General features: G+C 46.3%; 1 protein-coding gene and 1 long non-coding RNA gene across 3 annotated transcripts in view; one reads left to right on the top strand and one right to left on the bottom strand.

The window, feature by feature from the left end:
• LOC130106990 (uncharacterized) overlaps positions 1 to 16,582 on the top strand; it is a 73,771-nt gene that overhangs the window by 10,324 nt on the left and 46,865 nt on the right. Inside the window, exons 2-3 of one of the 2 annotated variants that reach the window (XR_008809784.1) lie at positions 7,182 to 7,277; positions 12,961 to 13,048. This is a non-coding gene — a long non-coding RNA (uncharacterized LOC130106990). Of the gene's footprint in view, positions 1 to 7,181; positions 7,278 to 12,960; positions 13,049 to 16,582 lie in introns of those variants that run through there. The other variant, XR_008809783.1, reaches the window with a different exon arrangement.
• The window catches only part of LOC130106989 (uncharacterized), a 53,342-nt gene that overhangs the window by 5,737 nt on the left and 31,023 nt on the right, over positions 1 to 16,582 (bottom strand). Inside the window, exons 14-17 of the mRNA XM_056273372.1 lie at positions 10,120 to 10,199; positions 9,893 to 9,985; positions 7,179 to 7,284; positions 5,287 to 5,394 (exon numbers count right to left, since the gene is read on the bottom strand). Of these exons, the coding sequence (XP_056129347.1) occupies positions 5,287 to 5,394; positions 7,179 to 7,284; positions 9,893 to 9,985; positions 10,120 to 10,199 (387 nt within the window). The remainder of the gene's footprint in view (positions 1 to 5,286; positions 5,395 to 7,178; positions 7,285 to 9,892; positions 9,986 to 10,119; positions 10,200 to 16,582) is intronic.

The raw sequence follows: 16,582 nt of genomic DNA, 5'->3' as shown, positions 1-16,582 counted from the left end.
GCAACCAGCTGGACCTTATCTTTACTAGACACTGTCCTATTTCCAATCTCTCTGTTACTCCCCTCCAGCTCTCTGACCAATATTGCATGTCCTACTCTCTTCACCCCCCTCAGCCCCTTCCCGTACCCACATGGTTTCCACCCATAGACACCTCCACTCTCTCTCTGCCACTGATCTTTCTTCCTCTGTTACCTCTTTCCTCCCTACACCTGAATCTTTCTCTCTCCTACCCCCTGACACTGCTACTGATCTTATCCTCTCTACCCTCTCCTGTTCTCTGGACAATCTCTGTCCCCTCACCTCCAGGCCTGCACACCCAACTCCACCTGCCCCTTGGCTGACCGACTCAGTACGTACTGACAGACGGAGCCTGAGAGTGGCAGAGCACAAATGGAGAAAAGGCAAACTCCCAGAGGACCTTCTCAACTTCCAATCTCTTCTTTCCACTTTCTCCTCCTCCCTTTCTGCTGCTAAGGCTGCCTTCTATCGCTCTAAAATCCTATCCTCTGCCTCTAATCCTGAGAAACTCTTTGAAACCTTCTCTACACTTCTTCAACCCCCACCTCCTCCTCCTACTTCCTCACTTCTCCCTGATGACTTCGCTAACTTCTTTGACAAGAAGGTAAACGACATCAGATCCTCCTTTTCTCACCACCCGGTTAGTGCTGCTTGCACTATCCCACCATCCCTCACCTCTCCACGTCCCACCCTATCCCACCTCGCTACCCCTCTCCTCTAACAAGGTTCTAAACCTCATCACATCCAGTCGCCTCACCACATGCTCCCTTGACCCGGTCCCCTCCCCTCTTCTTAAGTCTATAGCACCTGAACTCCTTCCCTATCTAACCCACCTCATCAACACCTCCCTCCAGGCAGGATGCTTTCCATCTGCCTTCAAGACTGCTAGAGTCACCCCCCTTCTCAAGAAACCATCACTTAACCCCTCTGATGTCAAAAACTACAGACCGGTTTCCCTTCTACCCTTTATATCCAAAACTTTCAAACGTGCTGTCTTTAACCAACTTTCTTTGTACCTTCACCAGAACACCCTCCTGGACCCCAACCAGTCTGGGTTCAGGGTGGGTCACTCGACAGAGACGGCCCTCCTTGCAGTGACAGAATGGCTGCACTCTTCAAGAGCAAACTCTCTCTCCTCTGTCCTGATACTCCTGGACCTGTCAACTGCGTTCAACACAGTGAACCACCAGATCCTCCTCTCTACCTTCGAGGGGCTGGGTGTCACAGGCTCTTCACTCTCAATGTTTGCAACCTACCTGATGGGTCGCTCCTACCAGGTGACATGGAGGGGATCTGTGTCGGAGCCTCACAGACTGCCCACAGGCGTTCCACAGGGTTCGGTTCTGGGTCCTCTCCTTTTCTCCCTGTACAGGACATCCTTGGGTTCTGTCATTTGCTCGCATGACTTCTGTTAACATTGTTATGCTGATGACACCCAGCTGATCTTGTCCTTTCCTCCCTCTGACACACAAGTAGAGACACGCATTGCTGCGTGCTTGACTGACATCTCGGAGAGGATGGCGCCACACCACCTGAAGCTCAATCTGGACAAGACAGAGCTGATGTTCCTCCCGGGAAAAGGTTGCCCGCACCGAGAGCTGGCCATCACCATTGACAACACCGTGGTGACGCCAACTCGGACTGTGAGGAATCTGGGTGTGATGCTGGATGACCAACTGTCGTTTGCTGAAAACGTTGCATCAGTTGCTCGCTGCTCGCTCCAGCAGATTTCTCCTCTATAACATCAGGAGGATTCTCCCGTTCCTCACCGACGAGATGGCAAAGGTGCTCATCCAGGCTCTGGTCATCTCCCGGCTGGACTACGGCAACTCCCTCCTTGCTGGCGCCCCGGCGTCGGCCATCAGACCTCTGGAGCTTGTTCAGAAAGCTGCAGCTCGTCTGGTGTTCAACCGCCCTAAGTTCTCCCACACAACTCCCCTTCTCATGTCCCTACACTGGCTCCCAGGAGCTGCTAGCATCCAGTTTAAGACTCTGGTGCTAGCCTACAGGGCAGTGAAAGGAACAGCTCCTTCCTATCTCCAGGCCATGGTCAAGCCCTACACCCCCGCCCGACCACTTCGCTCTGCTTCCTTGGGATGCCTGGTTGCCCCGTCGCTCAGAGGCCCCTGCTGCCGATCGACCCGGTCACGGCTCTTTTCTGTCCTGGCCCCACAGTGGTGGAATGAACTCCCCACTGATGTCAGGACAGCGGAGTCGCTGCCCATCTTTTGGCGCAGGTTGAAATTTCACCTCTTTAAGAACTACTACCCTGTTACTTGCTCTTAGCACTTATTGTATTCATTCATTAAAAAAAAAAATCTCCTTCTTGCACTTTTACTTTAGCACTGGTTTTGCTCTAAGATGCTTGTTTAGATGCACTTATGACCTCTGATGACTAGTAGTTCTCCTGATTCCCTACATTAAATGTACTTATTGTAAGTGCATTCGATGGCCCAGTTGCGTTGTGGTGTCCGTCAAGGTTCAGTTCTTGGCCCCTTTCTCTTTTCTATATACATGCTGCCCCTTGGCCAGGTCATTAAAAATCACAACGTGTTTTACCATTTTCATGCTGACGATACCCAGTTATACATGCCACTAAAATCTTCATACCCTAGCACCCTAGCAAATCTCACAACTTGACTCTCTGACATTAAATCCGGGATGTCTGAAAAATTTATTTTTTTAGGGGGGGGATTTTCCCCCCCTTTTCTCCCCAATTGTACCCGGCCATTTACTCCACTCTGGGCTGTCCCGGTTGTTGCGCCACCCCTTCTGCCAATGTGAAGAGGGCTGCAGCCTACCACATGCCTCCTCTGATACATGTGACATTGCCAGCCGCTTCTTTTCACCTGACAGTGAGGAGTTTCGCCAGGGGGACTTAGCGCGTGGGAGGATCACGCTATTCCCCCCAGCCCCCCCCCCCCCCAAAAAAATCACAGGCACCCCAACTGACCAGAGGAGGCGCTAGTGCAGCGACCAGGACACATACCCACATCCAGCTTCCCACCTGCAGACACAGCCAATTGTGTTTGTAGGGACGCCCGACCAAGCCGGAGGTAACACGGGGATTCAAACCGGCGATCTCCATGTTGGTAGGCAATGAGCAATGGAATAGACCGCTAAACTACCCGAATGCCCCCGAAAATGTTCTTAAAGTTAATGATAATAAGTCCCAGGTCATTCTGTTCTGCCCCCCAAATTCCATCAGCCCTTTTGGTACTACTCTTGGTAGTTTGTCAGGTAATCTTAAGCAGGTTGCTAGGAATCTTGGGGGTAATATTCGATTCTAGCCTCAGTTTCGATAATAAAATAAAACATGTTGTTCGGTCATGATTTCTCCAGCTCAAGTTAATCTCCAAAATCAGGTCATTTTTATCAACTGCCGATCTGCAAAAAGTTGTACACGCTTTTATCTATTCTCAGCTTGACTACTGTAATGCACTTTATTCTGGTATCAGCAAGGGCTCCCTCCACCATCTGCCATCTGGTACAAAATGCTGCTGCTCGGCTCATTACTGGGACAAGGAGGCATGACCATATCACTTCTGTGCTTGCCTCCCTACACTGGCTCCCTGTTATATTTTGAATTGATTTTAAAATTTTACTGCTCACTTTTAAGGCTTTAAATAGTCTTGCTCCTTCATACATGTGTGATTTATTGACCTGGTATATGATGCCCCCTTGACCATGAAGGTCTGCAGATGGAGCCCTGCTGGTTGTTCTCAGGTCTAAGTTTGTCAGAAAGGGTGGTCGGGCTTTTGCTGTTAGAACCCCCACACTATGGAACTCGCTTCCTGTTGAACTAAAACAAACCAAGTCTCTACCTTCTTTTACATCTCTTCTTATGAAAGCTTTTACAAATGTTTGATATTTATTTTTATACTGTTTGATATTTTTGATATTTATACTGTTTTTATTTCCACTCTTATCTGGTCTTACTCTTATTTGTGCCTTGTCTGGTTTATGTCTTTGTAAAGCACATTGTAACATTGTTTTAGTAAAGTGCTATATAAATACAGTGCGCCCTGTGGAGGTGGGTTGTAGGGGCTTTGTTGCCAGCTCCACAGCAAAACTCCTGAGGGAACTAGGAGTCAGGGGGCAGGCCCACAGGAGAGTGACCAAAGAGCTAGCCAACACTGCTGAGAGGACTAGCCACTGGATCTGGCTCAAAAGGAGAGACGCCGTCTGGGCTGCCAGGGTGAACAGCTAACCACAGGTCACGCACCCAGGACCGATCAACCTGTGGTGGGCCTGCCTCAGCGGAGGGTGTCTTGTGATAAAAGGCCGAAACACCCTATGATGCTGAGGTACACAACTGATGATGTGTCCTGGTGGTGGCAATGTCACCTTGGCAGACATCTCCAGTTTGATCTCCACTGAATCTGTTGCAGTGCAAACACTAGGGATTTTAACAACCAGTCCTTTTTTGAATCTTGAATCTAGTACTACTACTACTAATGATGATAATAATAATAATGACAATAATTGCAATAGCAGTAACAAAAACATCTGCACATAAAACAACTTTTGCTGGTGCAATGGAACCCCCCCCCCTGGATGTTTTGGCCCTTGGCTTGGCATGTATGACATGATTTGGCCCTTGGGGAAAATTAATTGGGGAACACTGCTGTATGCACTCACCTAAGATAAGTGGGGGACACACGTGGGAGTAAACAATTTGATGAATAACACTTCGCTGTGGCTACAACAAAACAAATGGATCCACAATTCCTCGCTCTGCAACCCTATTCTGATGAATCAGCAGTGTGAGATGAGACATGAGATGGCACAAGACGGCATGATTTGGGTTGAACGGTCAGTGCGGGACCAGGTAGGTTGCATTTGAATACTATTCTAATGGAGACAGCTTCAACTGATTATTCAAAAAAAAAAAAATCCAGGAAGCGCTGCAGATGTCTTTGTTTATTTGACACGGACATGCTGACACACGTCAGATCACTGTGAGTGAGGCGCACAGCGTCTATGATTGTCTGTGAATGAACTAAAGGCTTTCATTGGAATTGTATATGCTCATACGGTATAAGGTAGCAGAAACCTGAATACTGAGATCACAGAAAGTTGAGTCAGTTCATCTGGACACAAAAATAAACGTTGTGTCCAGATGAACTTTCTTACCTGGATTATTGAGCATGCATAAAGACATTCTGAATATTGAGAGCTTCTGGTCAGAGGTTTTGAGTCACGACCCACCAGTTGAGAAACACTGGTGTAGGGTACTATGTACAGTGGGTAGTGTCTACAACCTACCTGCTGCAGCACTCTGGAGTTTTGGGCATACTTGGTTTGGTGCTCTCTGACAAGTCGCTCTGAGGCCTGAGAGATGGAGGGATCTGGGAAGCCAACCACCGGATACACCTGAGAGAAAGACAATAAAATAACCCAATCCAGTTCAAATGTTTAAATTCACCAACTAAACGACAACATCACTAACAAAACTAAATTACTCGTTTCAACAGTACCGACGAAATGACATTACGAACATAGTAACAGCCAACATAGGAGTAACACTGTTTCATTCTCCACAAGGGAACATGTTGTTTCTGGACTAGGTATTAGCTTTACAGCTGGGGTTACATTTAGGGTTATGGTCAAGCTTGGGTCAGTATTAAACTGAGGCATTCAAATGCTGGCTCAGAGGTACGGTAAGGAGTTAAGGTGAGGTTTAAAGAGAAATGTGGGTTATTTTTGTTCAGTTTATGGTTAGGCTGGTGTTATGGTTGGAGTTAGGCTTCGTGTTACAAAAAGGATTAAGGTTAGGCATGTATCGCTGACGGTTTACATAAAAGCTAGGGAATTAACATAGTCACTGAGGGTTTGCACAAGTATATATATATATATATATATATATATATATATATATATATATATATATATATATATATATACACTACCGTTCAAAAGTTTGGGATCACCCAAACAATTTCGTGTTTTCCATGAAAAGTCACACTTATTCACCACCATATGTTGTGAAATGAATAGAAAATAGAGTCAAGACATTGACAAGGTTAGAAATAATGATTTTTATTTGAAATAAGATTTTTTTTACATCAAACTTTGCTTTCGTTAAAGAATCCTCCATTTGCAGCAATTACAGCATTGCAGACCTTTGGCATTCTAGCTGTTAATTTGTTGAGGTAATCTGGAGAAATTGCACCCCACGCTTCCAGAAGCAGCTCCCACAAGTTGGATTGGTTGGATGGGCACTTCTTTGAGCAGATTGAGTTTCTGGAGCATCACATTTGTGGGGTCAATTAAACGCTCAAAATGGCCAGAAAAAGAGAACTTTCATCTGAAACTCGACAGTCTATTCTTGTTCTTAGAAATGAAGGCTATTCCATGCGAGAAATTGCTAAGAAATTGAAGATTTCCTACACCGGTGTGTACTACTCCCTTCAGAGGACAGCACAAACAGGCTCTAACAGGTACTATTTAATGAAGATGCCAGTTGGGGACCTGTGAGGCGTCTGTTTCTCAAACTAGAGACTCTAATGTACTTATCTTCTTGCTCAGTTGTGCAACGCGGCCTCCCACTTCTTTTTCTACTCTGGTTAGAGCCTGTTTGTGCTGTCCTCTGAAGGGAGTAGTACACACCGGTGTAGGAAATCTTCAATTTCTTAGCAATTTCTCGCATGGAATAGCCTTCATTTCTAAGAACAAGAATAGACTGTCGAGTTTCAGATGAAAGTTCTCTTTTTCTGGCCATTTTGAGCGTTTAATTGACCCCACAAATGTGATGCTACAGAAACTCAATCTGCTCAAAGAAGTGCCCATCCAACCAATCCAACTTGTGGGAGCTGCTTCTGGAAGCGTGGGGTGCAATTTCTCCAGATTACCTCAACAAATTAACAGCTAGAATGCCAAAGGTCTGCAATGCTGTAATTGCTGCAAATGGAGGATTCTTTGACGAAAGCAAAGTTTGATGTAAAAAAAATCTTATTTCAAATACAAATCATTATTTCTAACCTTGTCAATGTCTTGACTCTATTTTCTATTCATTTCACAACATATGGTGGTGAATAAGTGTGACTTTTCATGGAAAACACAAAATTGTTTGGGTGATCCCAAACTTTTGAACGGTAGTGTATATATATATATATATATATATATATATAAACTTGTTTGTGACTGTTTGTACACACCAGGTTTTGGCTGATCTTGAAAAGTTCTTTCCCGGTCACAGTGCTCAGCTCCTCAGACTTCAGACCACTGTTCTGATCCACCACAAAATCTTCCACATGGTTAGTCCTACACACACACACACACACACACACACACACACACACACACACACACACACACACACACACACAGATGAAATGTATTGAGTTCCACTCAAAGACAACATTGGAGCATTTTTAGATGATTTCAGTGTCAACAGTTTGAGTTTTCATAGCAGCTTAGCACCACCTGGTGGTTGTCTTGTCCTTAGCCTGCACAGCATCACCTGAGTGAGCATGCGCCTCAGAAACCCGGAATTAATGCAGAAGTGCTGACTTTGAGTTTGTCAGTGGAAGACACCGAAGGACACAGTCTCTGTGTTTAATGCTCCTTTATCTCAAATTTCGCTTGTTTCCATGAGTTTTTTTCTCGTGGCAGTTCTGAGTTCTTCAGAGCTGTAAAGGGATGTTTTATGGACTTGTTTCCATGAGTTTATTCTCGTGATGGTTCTGAGTTCTTCAGAGCTTTAATGGGGTGTTTTATGGACTTGTTTCCATGAGTTTATTCTCGTGATGGTTCCGAGTTCTTCAGAGCTGTAAAGGGATGTTTTATTGACTTGTTTCCATGAGTTTATTCTCGTGATGAATCCAAGTTCTTCAGAGCTGTAAAGGGATGTTTTATTGACTTGTTTCCATGAGTTTATTCTCGTGATGGTTCCGAGTTCTTCAGAGCTGTAAAGGGATGTTTTATTGACTTGTTTCCATGAGTTTATTCTCGTGATGGTTCTGGGTTCTTCAGAGCTGTAAAGGGATGTTTTATTGACTTGTTTCCATGAGTTTATTCTCATGATGGTTCTGAGTTCTTCAGAGCTGTAAAGGGATGTTTTATTGACTTGTTTCCATGAGTTTTTTCTCTCGTGGTGGTTCTGAGTTCTTCAGAGCTGTAAAGGGATGTTTTATTGACTTGTTTCCATGAGTTTATTCTTGTGATGGTTCCGAGTTCTTCAGAGCTGTAAAGGGATGTTTTATTGACTTGTTTCCATGAGCTGTTTTTCTCGTGGTGGTTCTGAGTTCTTCAGAGCTGTAAAGGGATGTTTTATTGACTTGTTTCCATGAGTTTATTCTTGTGATGGTTCCGAGTTCTTCAGAGCTGTAAAGGGATGTTTTATTGACTTGTTTCCATGAGTTTTTTTTCTCGTGGTGGTTCTGAGTTCTTCAGAGCTGTAAAGGGATGTTTTATTGACTTGTTTCCATGAGTTTATTCTCGTGATGGTTCCGAGTTCTTCAGAGCTGTAAAGGGATGTTTTATTGACTTGTTTCCATGAGTTTTTTTCTCGTGGTGGTTCTGAGTTCTTCAGAGCTGTAAAGGGATGTTTTATTGAATGGGCGATTTCTTTTGGTGTATGGCACAATTCCTCTGCATGCAACCAATATTTGCCCAGATACATTCGATTTCAGCTATCTCTGCACAACCACGGTATGACCAACCGTTTTGCTGCTATTTTGAAGTCAGGCATCTGGATTTGATGAACTGCAATAGCCATTAGAAAGTAATGAACGATATATACTCGAATAATACCACATATTAGTACAAAAATCCAAATTATGATAACTTTTATAGTGAATTAACATTAAAAGTTTGACTAAACTTTTATTAAGCATTATTACACCTTAAACAGCAGTTAGTTCAGTTAACAGTGATTGAATGTTACATTGGTGTGTTGTTGTAGATGTGTGTATTTTATCCCTGCTGTCAGAAGTCTTGGTGCTCGGAGAGTCAACAACTCTCTCCCATGTGATGCTGCTCGGCTGAAGTTTGGTGGAAAGAAAAAATAACAACTACTTCAATGTATTTATAGGTGGTAGTCAGCAACCAGCCACTGAGGATGCACAAGCCAGTGTGTCCCAGGTCCAGACACATGGGGGGGGGGGGGTTGCATCAGGAAGGGCATCCAGCGTAAAATCTTTGCCAAATCAAATATGTGGATCATAGATCAGATTTCCGTACAGGATCGGTCGAGGCCCGGTTTACCAACAACCGCCACCAGTACTGTACTGTAGAGGTGACTAAGACACATGAGTTTAAATACTTGGGGTCAACTGTCCAAAGTAACGGGGAGTGCAGTAGAGAGGTGAAGAGGAGAGTGCAGGCAGGGTGGAGTGGGTGGAGAAGAGATCAGGAGTGATGTGTGACAGAAGGGTACCAGCAAGAGTTAAAGGGAAGGTTTACAAGATAGTAGTGAGACCTGCTATGTTGTATGGTTTGGAGACAGTGGCACTGATGAAAAGACAGGAGGTGGAGCTGGAGGTGGTGGAGATGAAGATGATAAGATTTTCATTGGGAGTGATGAAGAAGGACACGATTAGGAGCGAGTATATTAGAGGGACAGCTCAGGTTGGACAGTTTGGAGACAAAGCAAGAGAGACAAGATTGAGATGGTTTGGACATGTGTGGAGGAGAGATGCTGGGTATACTGGGAGAAGGATGCTGAATATGGAGCTGCCAGGGACGAGGAGAAGAGGAAGGCCAAAGAGGAGGTTTATGGAGGTGGTGAGGGAGGACATGCAGGTGGCTGGTGTGACGATGATCCACTGTGGCGACCCTTAACGGGAGTAGCCGGAAGTAGTGGTAGTACTACAGTTGTGGTGTTTGTAGTAGTATGTAGTATAACTGCAGTATTATAAGTTTTCCTCACCAGTGTACTTTAAGCTGAATGAAAGTCAGGAGTTGTCGTTTTCCTTCACAGGTCTTACACTCCTCCGTCCCCTCACCATGACACTGTAAACAACTACAAACACACACACACACACACACACACACACAACGTATTGTTGAGATGGCAGAGAAGGTAACATGAAATATTACACAAATTCCAAGGCATGACTTAATATTTGATCATTTCTGTCCCTCCAGCACACTTACTTCTCTCTTCCAGTAGAGTTACAGTGGCTGCAGTAATCATCGAATCTCTTCCCAGAACCGTTACACACCCAGCACCGCTTCTAACCACACACACACACACACACACACACACACACACACACACACACACACACACACACACACACACACACACACACACACACACACACACACACACACACGCGCGCGCGGTGAAAGGTAGATCAGAGCCAGCCCAGTTTTCACATGAAGCCTCGGGATAAACTGTTTCATCCCCCAAAATTCGTTAGTAAATGTGGAGGCTAAAACAGTTTATCTTGCCAATCTGTTCATGGCGTCACAGCTGCCCCCTGCCCTCCCAGGACTTACCCTCTTCGTCCCAGCCTCCCAAATTGTCTCCCTTATCTTGGCCATTCCCCCTGTGTGTGTGTGTGTGTGTGTGTGCGCGCTTCAGCATCGGAGGCAGGTGTGCGGCAGGCAGTGCAGAGGTCCACCACCTGCATCTTATCTACTGCAGTTAACCCTACTCCTTATACCCAGCCTGGGCCTGGGCCTGGGCCTGGGCCAGGGCCAGGGCCAGGGCCAGGGCCAGGGCCTGGGCCTGGGCCTGGCCACATCCTCGTGCCTGCTCAGTTCAGTCTACATGTTGAGACATTGCCTGTTACCTCGTCTAAACCTTGCTCTCCATGTTTCCCCTCAGTCCTTCCTGCACTGCCTAGCCTCTGCCTCCAGTCGTTGGTCTGTCTCCATGGAACCCCGCTTGTCTTCCTGCTTCCCAGTTTGATCAAGGTCCCCCTCCCCTGTGTGCTCTTGCCCTGGACTCAGTGCTCCGTCTGCTCCTCGCTCTACCGGCTCCTCATCTTGCCTGGCATTAAAAGACTTGTTTTACTGAAACCCTGCCTTGAGTCTGTCTTGTGTCGGCATATTGGGTTCAGCCTTGCAGCCCCGGTTAACAGTTATGATCTGGCCAGTATGGACCCAGCCACCACAGACGGGCTCCAGCAAGCCCTCACCAAGAGGACATACTACTCGGGCAGCATAACAATACCCTTACAGCCGCCACGGACCAAGTCAGTGCTGTTATGCAGTTCCTCATGGACCTCCAAAGCAGTGTGGCTGCCCTGAGCCTCCCCATAGCATCCAGTTCCACACCCACACCCTGCGAACCGCCTGCTCTAAACAATTGTCCACAGATGTCAGAATCTGGATATTTTACTTAGACCAACAAGCAGAAGGCTACAAATAAACTCTCAATGTCTCACACAACCTATTTCTGCTGTCAGGAACATTATCAGAAAATAGAAGCTACATGGAACATTTGAAGTCAACGCAAGGTCTGGAAGACCAAGACATTTTCACACAGCATGGTGAGAAATGCTCAGAAGAACCCACACATCACTGTAAAAACGAGTAGCAGACACAGGTCTAGTTCACAGGACAACACAACATACTTTAAACAACAAAGACCTACGTACATGGCAGAGTTGACAGAAGCCTTTGCTATGACTTTGACACAAAATTTAAGTGTCTAATATATGCAAATTAAAACCCAGAGAAGCCCAATTCCTTTCGGAAAAATGTGCTTTGGATCGGCGAAACCAAAATGGAACTTTTTGGCCACAACCAAAGAAGGTATGTTGGGAGGAAAACGTATGAAGCATTCGTAGATAACACCTTGCAAAATGTGAAGCATGGAGGTGGATCCATCACACTTTGGGGTTGTGTGGCAGGTAAGTGCACTGTAAATATTGTGTGGCTGGAACGTAGATTCCACCAAATAAAGAAATTCTAGAGGCTAAGGTTCGAAGGTCAGTCCAGACACTGAAGTTGAAGAAAGGTTGGGTATTCCAAGACAATGATCCGAAGCATACCTCGAAATCAACCATGAAGTACCTCCAGGAAAGGCAGATGAAGGTTTTGGAGTGGCCACCAAAATTCTCAGACTTGAATATTATTGAAAATACGTGGAGAGATCTCAAACATGCGGTGCATGCAAGGAGGCCGAAGAATATTTCCGAGCAAGAGGTGTTCTCCCAGGAAGAATGGGGGGAAAGATCCAAAAGCAAGAAGTGAAAGACTCTTCGCTGGCTACAGCAAGCGTTTGCAAGCTGTTATAGTTGCCTGAGGAGTTGCAAGCCACTCCAAGTATCTTTTTATATGTGTAATAAATATATGTAGTCTGAACATCACTTCTGCGCAGCAGAGTGGCATTTAGCGTCGTTACCATAGTTACTGTCACTACAGTAGACAATGACATTAAATGAGATTAAAAACCAAGAGATGTCGCCTCAAATCCAATATTTTATATTGTATCATCTTTTGCAAGGAACCTCCTCTACCTACTACTACTACTACTACTACTACTATTTCAGCTGCTCCCATTAGGGGGCGCCACAGCAGATCATCCGTTTCCATCTCTTCCTGTCCTCTTCCTCTGTCACACCAGCCACCTGCATGTCCTCCCTCACCACATCCATAAACCTCCTCTTTGGCCTTCCTCTTCTCCTCTTCCCTGGCAGCTCCATATTCAGCATCCTTCTCCCAATATACCCAGCATCTCTCCTCCACACATGTCCAACCCATCTCAATCTCGTCTCTCTTGCTTTGTCTCCAAACCGTCCAACCTGAGCTGTCCCTCTAATATACTCGTTCCTAATCTTGTCCTTCTTCATCACGCTCAATGAAAATCTTATCATCTTCAACTCTGCCACCTCCAGCTCCTCCTCTACCTCCTCGACCTAATTAACAGAAATAGGCTACAGTAGTAAGTTCTACTATGTTGATTTTTGGAGCATAAAGTTTGTCCCTTTCACAGACCAGTTCTTAACACAACCCACCATGTTTGTTGTTGCCTTCCGACAGCGTCACACAAATGATCACGTACAAAAGAACACAACCATACTGACGGAGAAAGCATCCAGACTCAACTGCTTATATGGCTAGCTACCGGATCGTCAGAGGTGTCCACCTATAGAATTTTTAATTGGATCACTATCTTCTGAGTTAGGCCTTCATATGAAGAAGCAGAATCAACTTTACTGGCCAAGTGTGCTTATGCATACAAGGAGTCTTACTCCAGTCTGGAGCAGCTTCTAGTACATGCACATATCACTCACACAAACAAAGAAAAACAGAACAAATAAATGGCATAACAGCATATTGGAGGTATGTATGCACAACAGGTATGTCACTACTATACATGTTTTTGTTATGGTTGAATAATTGATACCTTATGTTTATATATTATATTGTTTATACACAAATATTATAACCTCATAACTTATGCTTAGTGTTACGAACTCCCAGATTTGCGAACCGACCTCCGTAAAGCCTATTATTTAAAAAAAATTGAGTTACACACAGTGGCGCAGTGGTTACTGCGGTCGCCTCACAGCAACAAGGTCCTGGGTTCGAGCCCCGGGGTAGTCCAACCTTGGGGGTCGTCCTCTGTGTGGAGTTTGCATGTACTCCCCGGGTGCTCCGGTTTTAAGTTGGATCGCGTCAATGCTATGCTATGCTGTGCTGTGTGTTGTGTTGTTGACTTTAGTGTGTGGTGTGTTTGCCTCGTAACCACGGCGCCCAAGCGTAAGTCTGATGCACGTGGTGGCGACGCAGCGAAGAAACGGAAACGATGGCGACTGAAACGACAGTGGACACGATAACGCGTTCGGAGGCGAAACGCCAGTTTTTCCAGCCACCGGTGAGGTGGGGTGGGGGTGGGGGGGCAGCCCCGAGCGGGCCCCCTTCCTGGCGTCACACGGCCGACCTCCGCCGGTCGTGACCCGCTCCGGAGGCAGTAGCAGGCGGGAGTTGGAAATGTAAGAAATGTTTCTTTAACGTTTTTTCATTATCTCTCTTCAATTTTCTCTCTCAATTATAAATACTGTACTGTAGTCACATGTATTATCATCCACCCACCCATCCGTCCATCCATCCATCCATCCGTCCATCCACCCACCCATCCATCCATCCATCCGTCCGTCCGCCCACCCATCCATCCATCCATCCATCCGCCCGCCCGCCCGTCCGTCCACCCACCCACCCGTCCATCCGTCCGTCCGTCCGCCCGCCCACCCGTCCGTCCGTCCGTCCGTCCACCCGCCCGTCCGTCCGTCCAACAATCCATCCATCATCCGAACCACTTATCCTGCTCTCAGGGTCGCGGGTATGCTGGAGCCTATCCCAGCAGTCACTGGGCGGCAGGCGGGGACACACCCTGGACACACGGACACACACACACACACACACACACATTCACACCTAGGGACAATTTAGTACAGTGATCCACCTGACCTACATGTCTTTGGACTGTGGGAGGAAACCGGAGCCCCCGGAGGAAACCCACACACACACGGGGAGAACATGCAAACTCCACACAGAGGACCACCCGGGACGACCCCCAAGGTTGGACTACCCCGGGGCTTGAACCCAGGACCCTCTCGCTGTGAGGTGACCGCGCTAACCACTGCACCACCGTGCCTCCTCGTTTATTATTATGACTGCAATATTATATTCATGATGTTTTAGGTAAAATATAAACTATATACTAAGACAAACATTTGACTAATTGATGCTAGATGTGAAGTGTACGTAACTGTTGTGACTTACATACAAATTCGACAGAAGAACAGACTCAAAAACAGAACTCATTCGTAACCCAGGGACTACCTGTATATACTAAAAGTATGTACTTTATATTTATGATTATATACTTATGTTATAATTCTAACAATAACAGCAATAATTTGTAACCGGTACACAGCAGTTTTATGTGTATCTACAATTGTATATTTGCATTGCACATGTGGTTTAAAGAGGTGGTGCACATGGTAGATACTATGTAGGTGAGACATCTTGACCTGAGGGGCTGTTTACAAAGTGTCACGTTTACATAATAAGTGTCCATTATTGCACCATGCTGTTAAGTGTTCATGAGAGAGATGGCCTGTGGGAGAAAACTCTTCCTGTGTCTGGTGGATTTGGTGCACATTGCTCCGGTAACACTTGCCAGAGGGTAGGAGTTCAACCAGACTGTGTCCTGGGTGTGGGGGTCCGTGCTGATTCTGCTCACACATTTCCAGGCTCTAGAAGTGCACAAGTCCTGCAGGGTGTGCAGGGGAGCACCAATCTTTTCTTTTTTTTCCTGCTGTCCTTACTGTTCACTGCGGTCTGTTCCTATCCTGCTTTGTTGCTGATCTGAACCAGACCGTGATGGATGTGCACAGGACAAATTCAATGACTGCAGTGTAGAACTGGCTCAACAGCCCCTGTGGCAAACCAAATTTCCTCAATTGCTGCGGAAAGAACATCCTCTGCTGGGCCTTTTCAGGCTGGACTTAGTGTTGGTCTACCACTTCAGGTCTTTGGAAATGGTAGTTCCCAGAAACCTGAAGATCTCCATGGTTGACACAGGGCTGTTGGATATTGTGTGTGTGTGTGTTCGGGGGGGGGGGGGCAGTGCTGAGGGGTGTCTCCTAAAGTCCACTGTCATCACCACAGTGTTGAGCATGTTCAGCTCCATGTTGTCCTCAGTGCACCAGAGCACCAGCTGCTCAACCTCCCTTTGCAGACTCGTCACCATCCTGGATGATTCTGATGACTGTAGTGTCATCTGCAAACTTCGGGAGTGTAACAGCTGGGTCCTTGGAGGTGCAGTCATTGGTGTAGAGGGAGAAGATCAGTGGGGAGAGGATACATCCCTGGGGAGCATGAATGTCCATATACCAGAAGTGACTTCCCCTATCCTCACCTGCTGTTTCCTGCCTGTTGGGCAGCTGGTGAGCCACTGACATGGGGGGAAACATTGAGCTAGGAGAGTTAGGAGAAGAGAATTTCAGGAATGATGATGTTGAACGCCAAGCTGAAGTCCAAAAACAGGATCCTTGCATATGTCGCTGGGCAGGTGTCCTGTGATGTTCTTCAGGTGGGACAAAATCAGTCATTCGAAGGTCTTCATGACCACAGAAGTCAGAGTGATAGGCCTGTAGTCATTCAGTCTTTTGATGGAGGGTTTGTTTGGGTCCGGGATGATGGTGGAGCATTTGAAGCAGCAGGGGACTTCACACAGCTCCAGGGATCTGGTGAAGAGCTGCCTGAAGATTGGAGCCAATTGTTGAGCACAGGCTTTATGACAGGATGTGGAGACACTGTCTGAGTCTGGCATTTTCTGGTCTTCTATCTCCCGAAAAGCTGGCTCACATCCTCTACACGTATCTTGAGTGCAGCCTGAGGGTCGGGGGGAAGAGTATGGGGATGTTTGCAGGGGGCTGTTGTTGTTGGAATGGAGTGGGTGAGGGGTGTGAATTTGTCCCTCTCAAACCTGCAGTAGAAGACATTCGGGTAGTCAGCCAGGTCTCTGTTTGCCTCAGCATGGGGAGGGATGGTCTTCTGTAGTTTGTGATGTCTGACGCAGGGTCGTTGGCTGAAAACCTGTTTTTCAGTGCAGCTTATTTAAGCCACTCTGACCTCGTTTGTCAGTGAATTA

The sequence above is a fragment of the Lampris incognitus genome, chromosome 2 (genome assembly GCF_029633865.1).
Source record: "Lampris incognitus isolate fLamInc1 chromosome 2, fLamInc1.hap2, whole genome shotgun sequence".
Taxonomy (NCBI): domain Eukaryota; kingdom Metazoa; phylum Chordata; class Actinopteri; order Lampriformes; family Lampridae; genus Lampris; species Lampris incognitus.
This window is presented reverse-complemented; position numbering and strand designations above follow the sequence as displayed.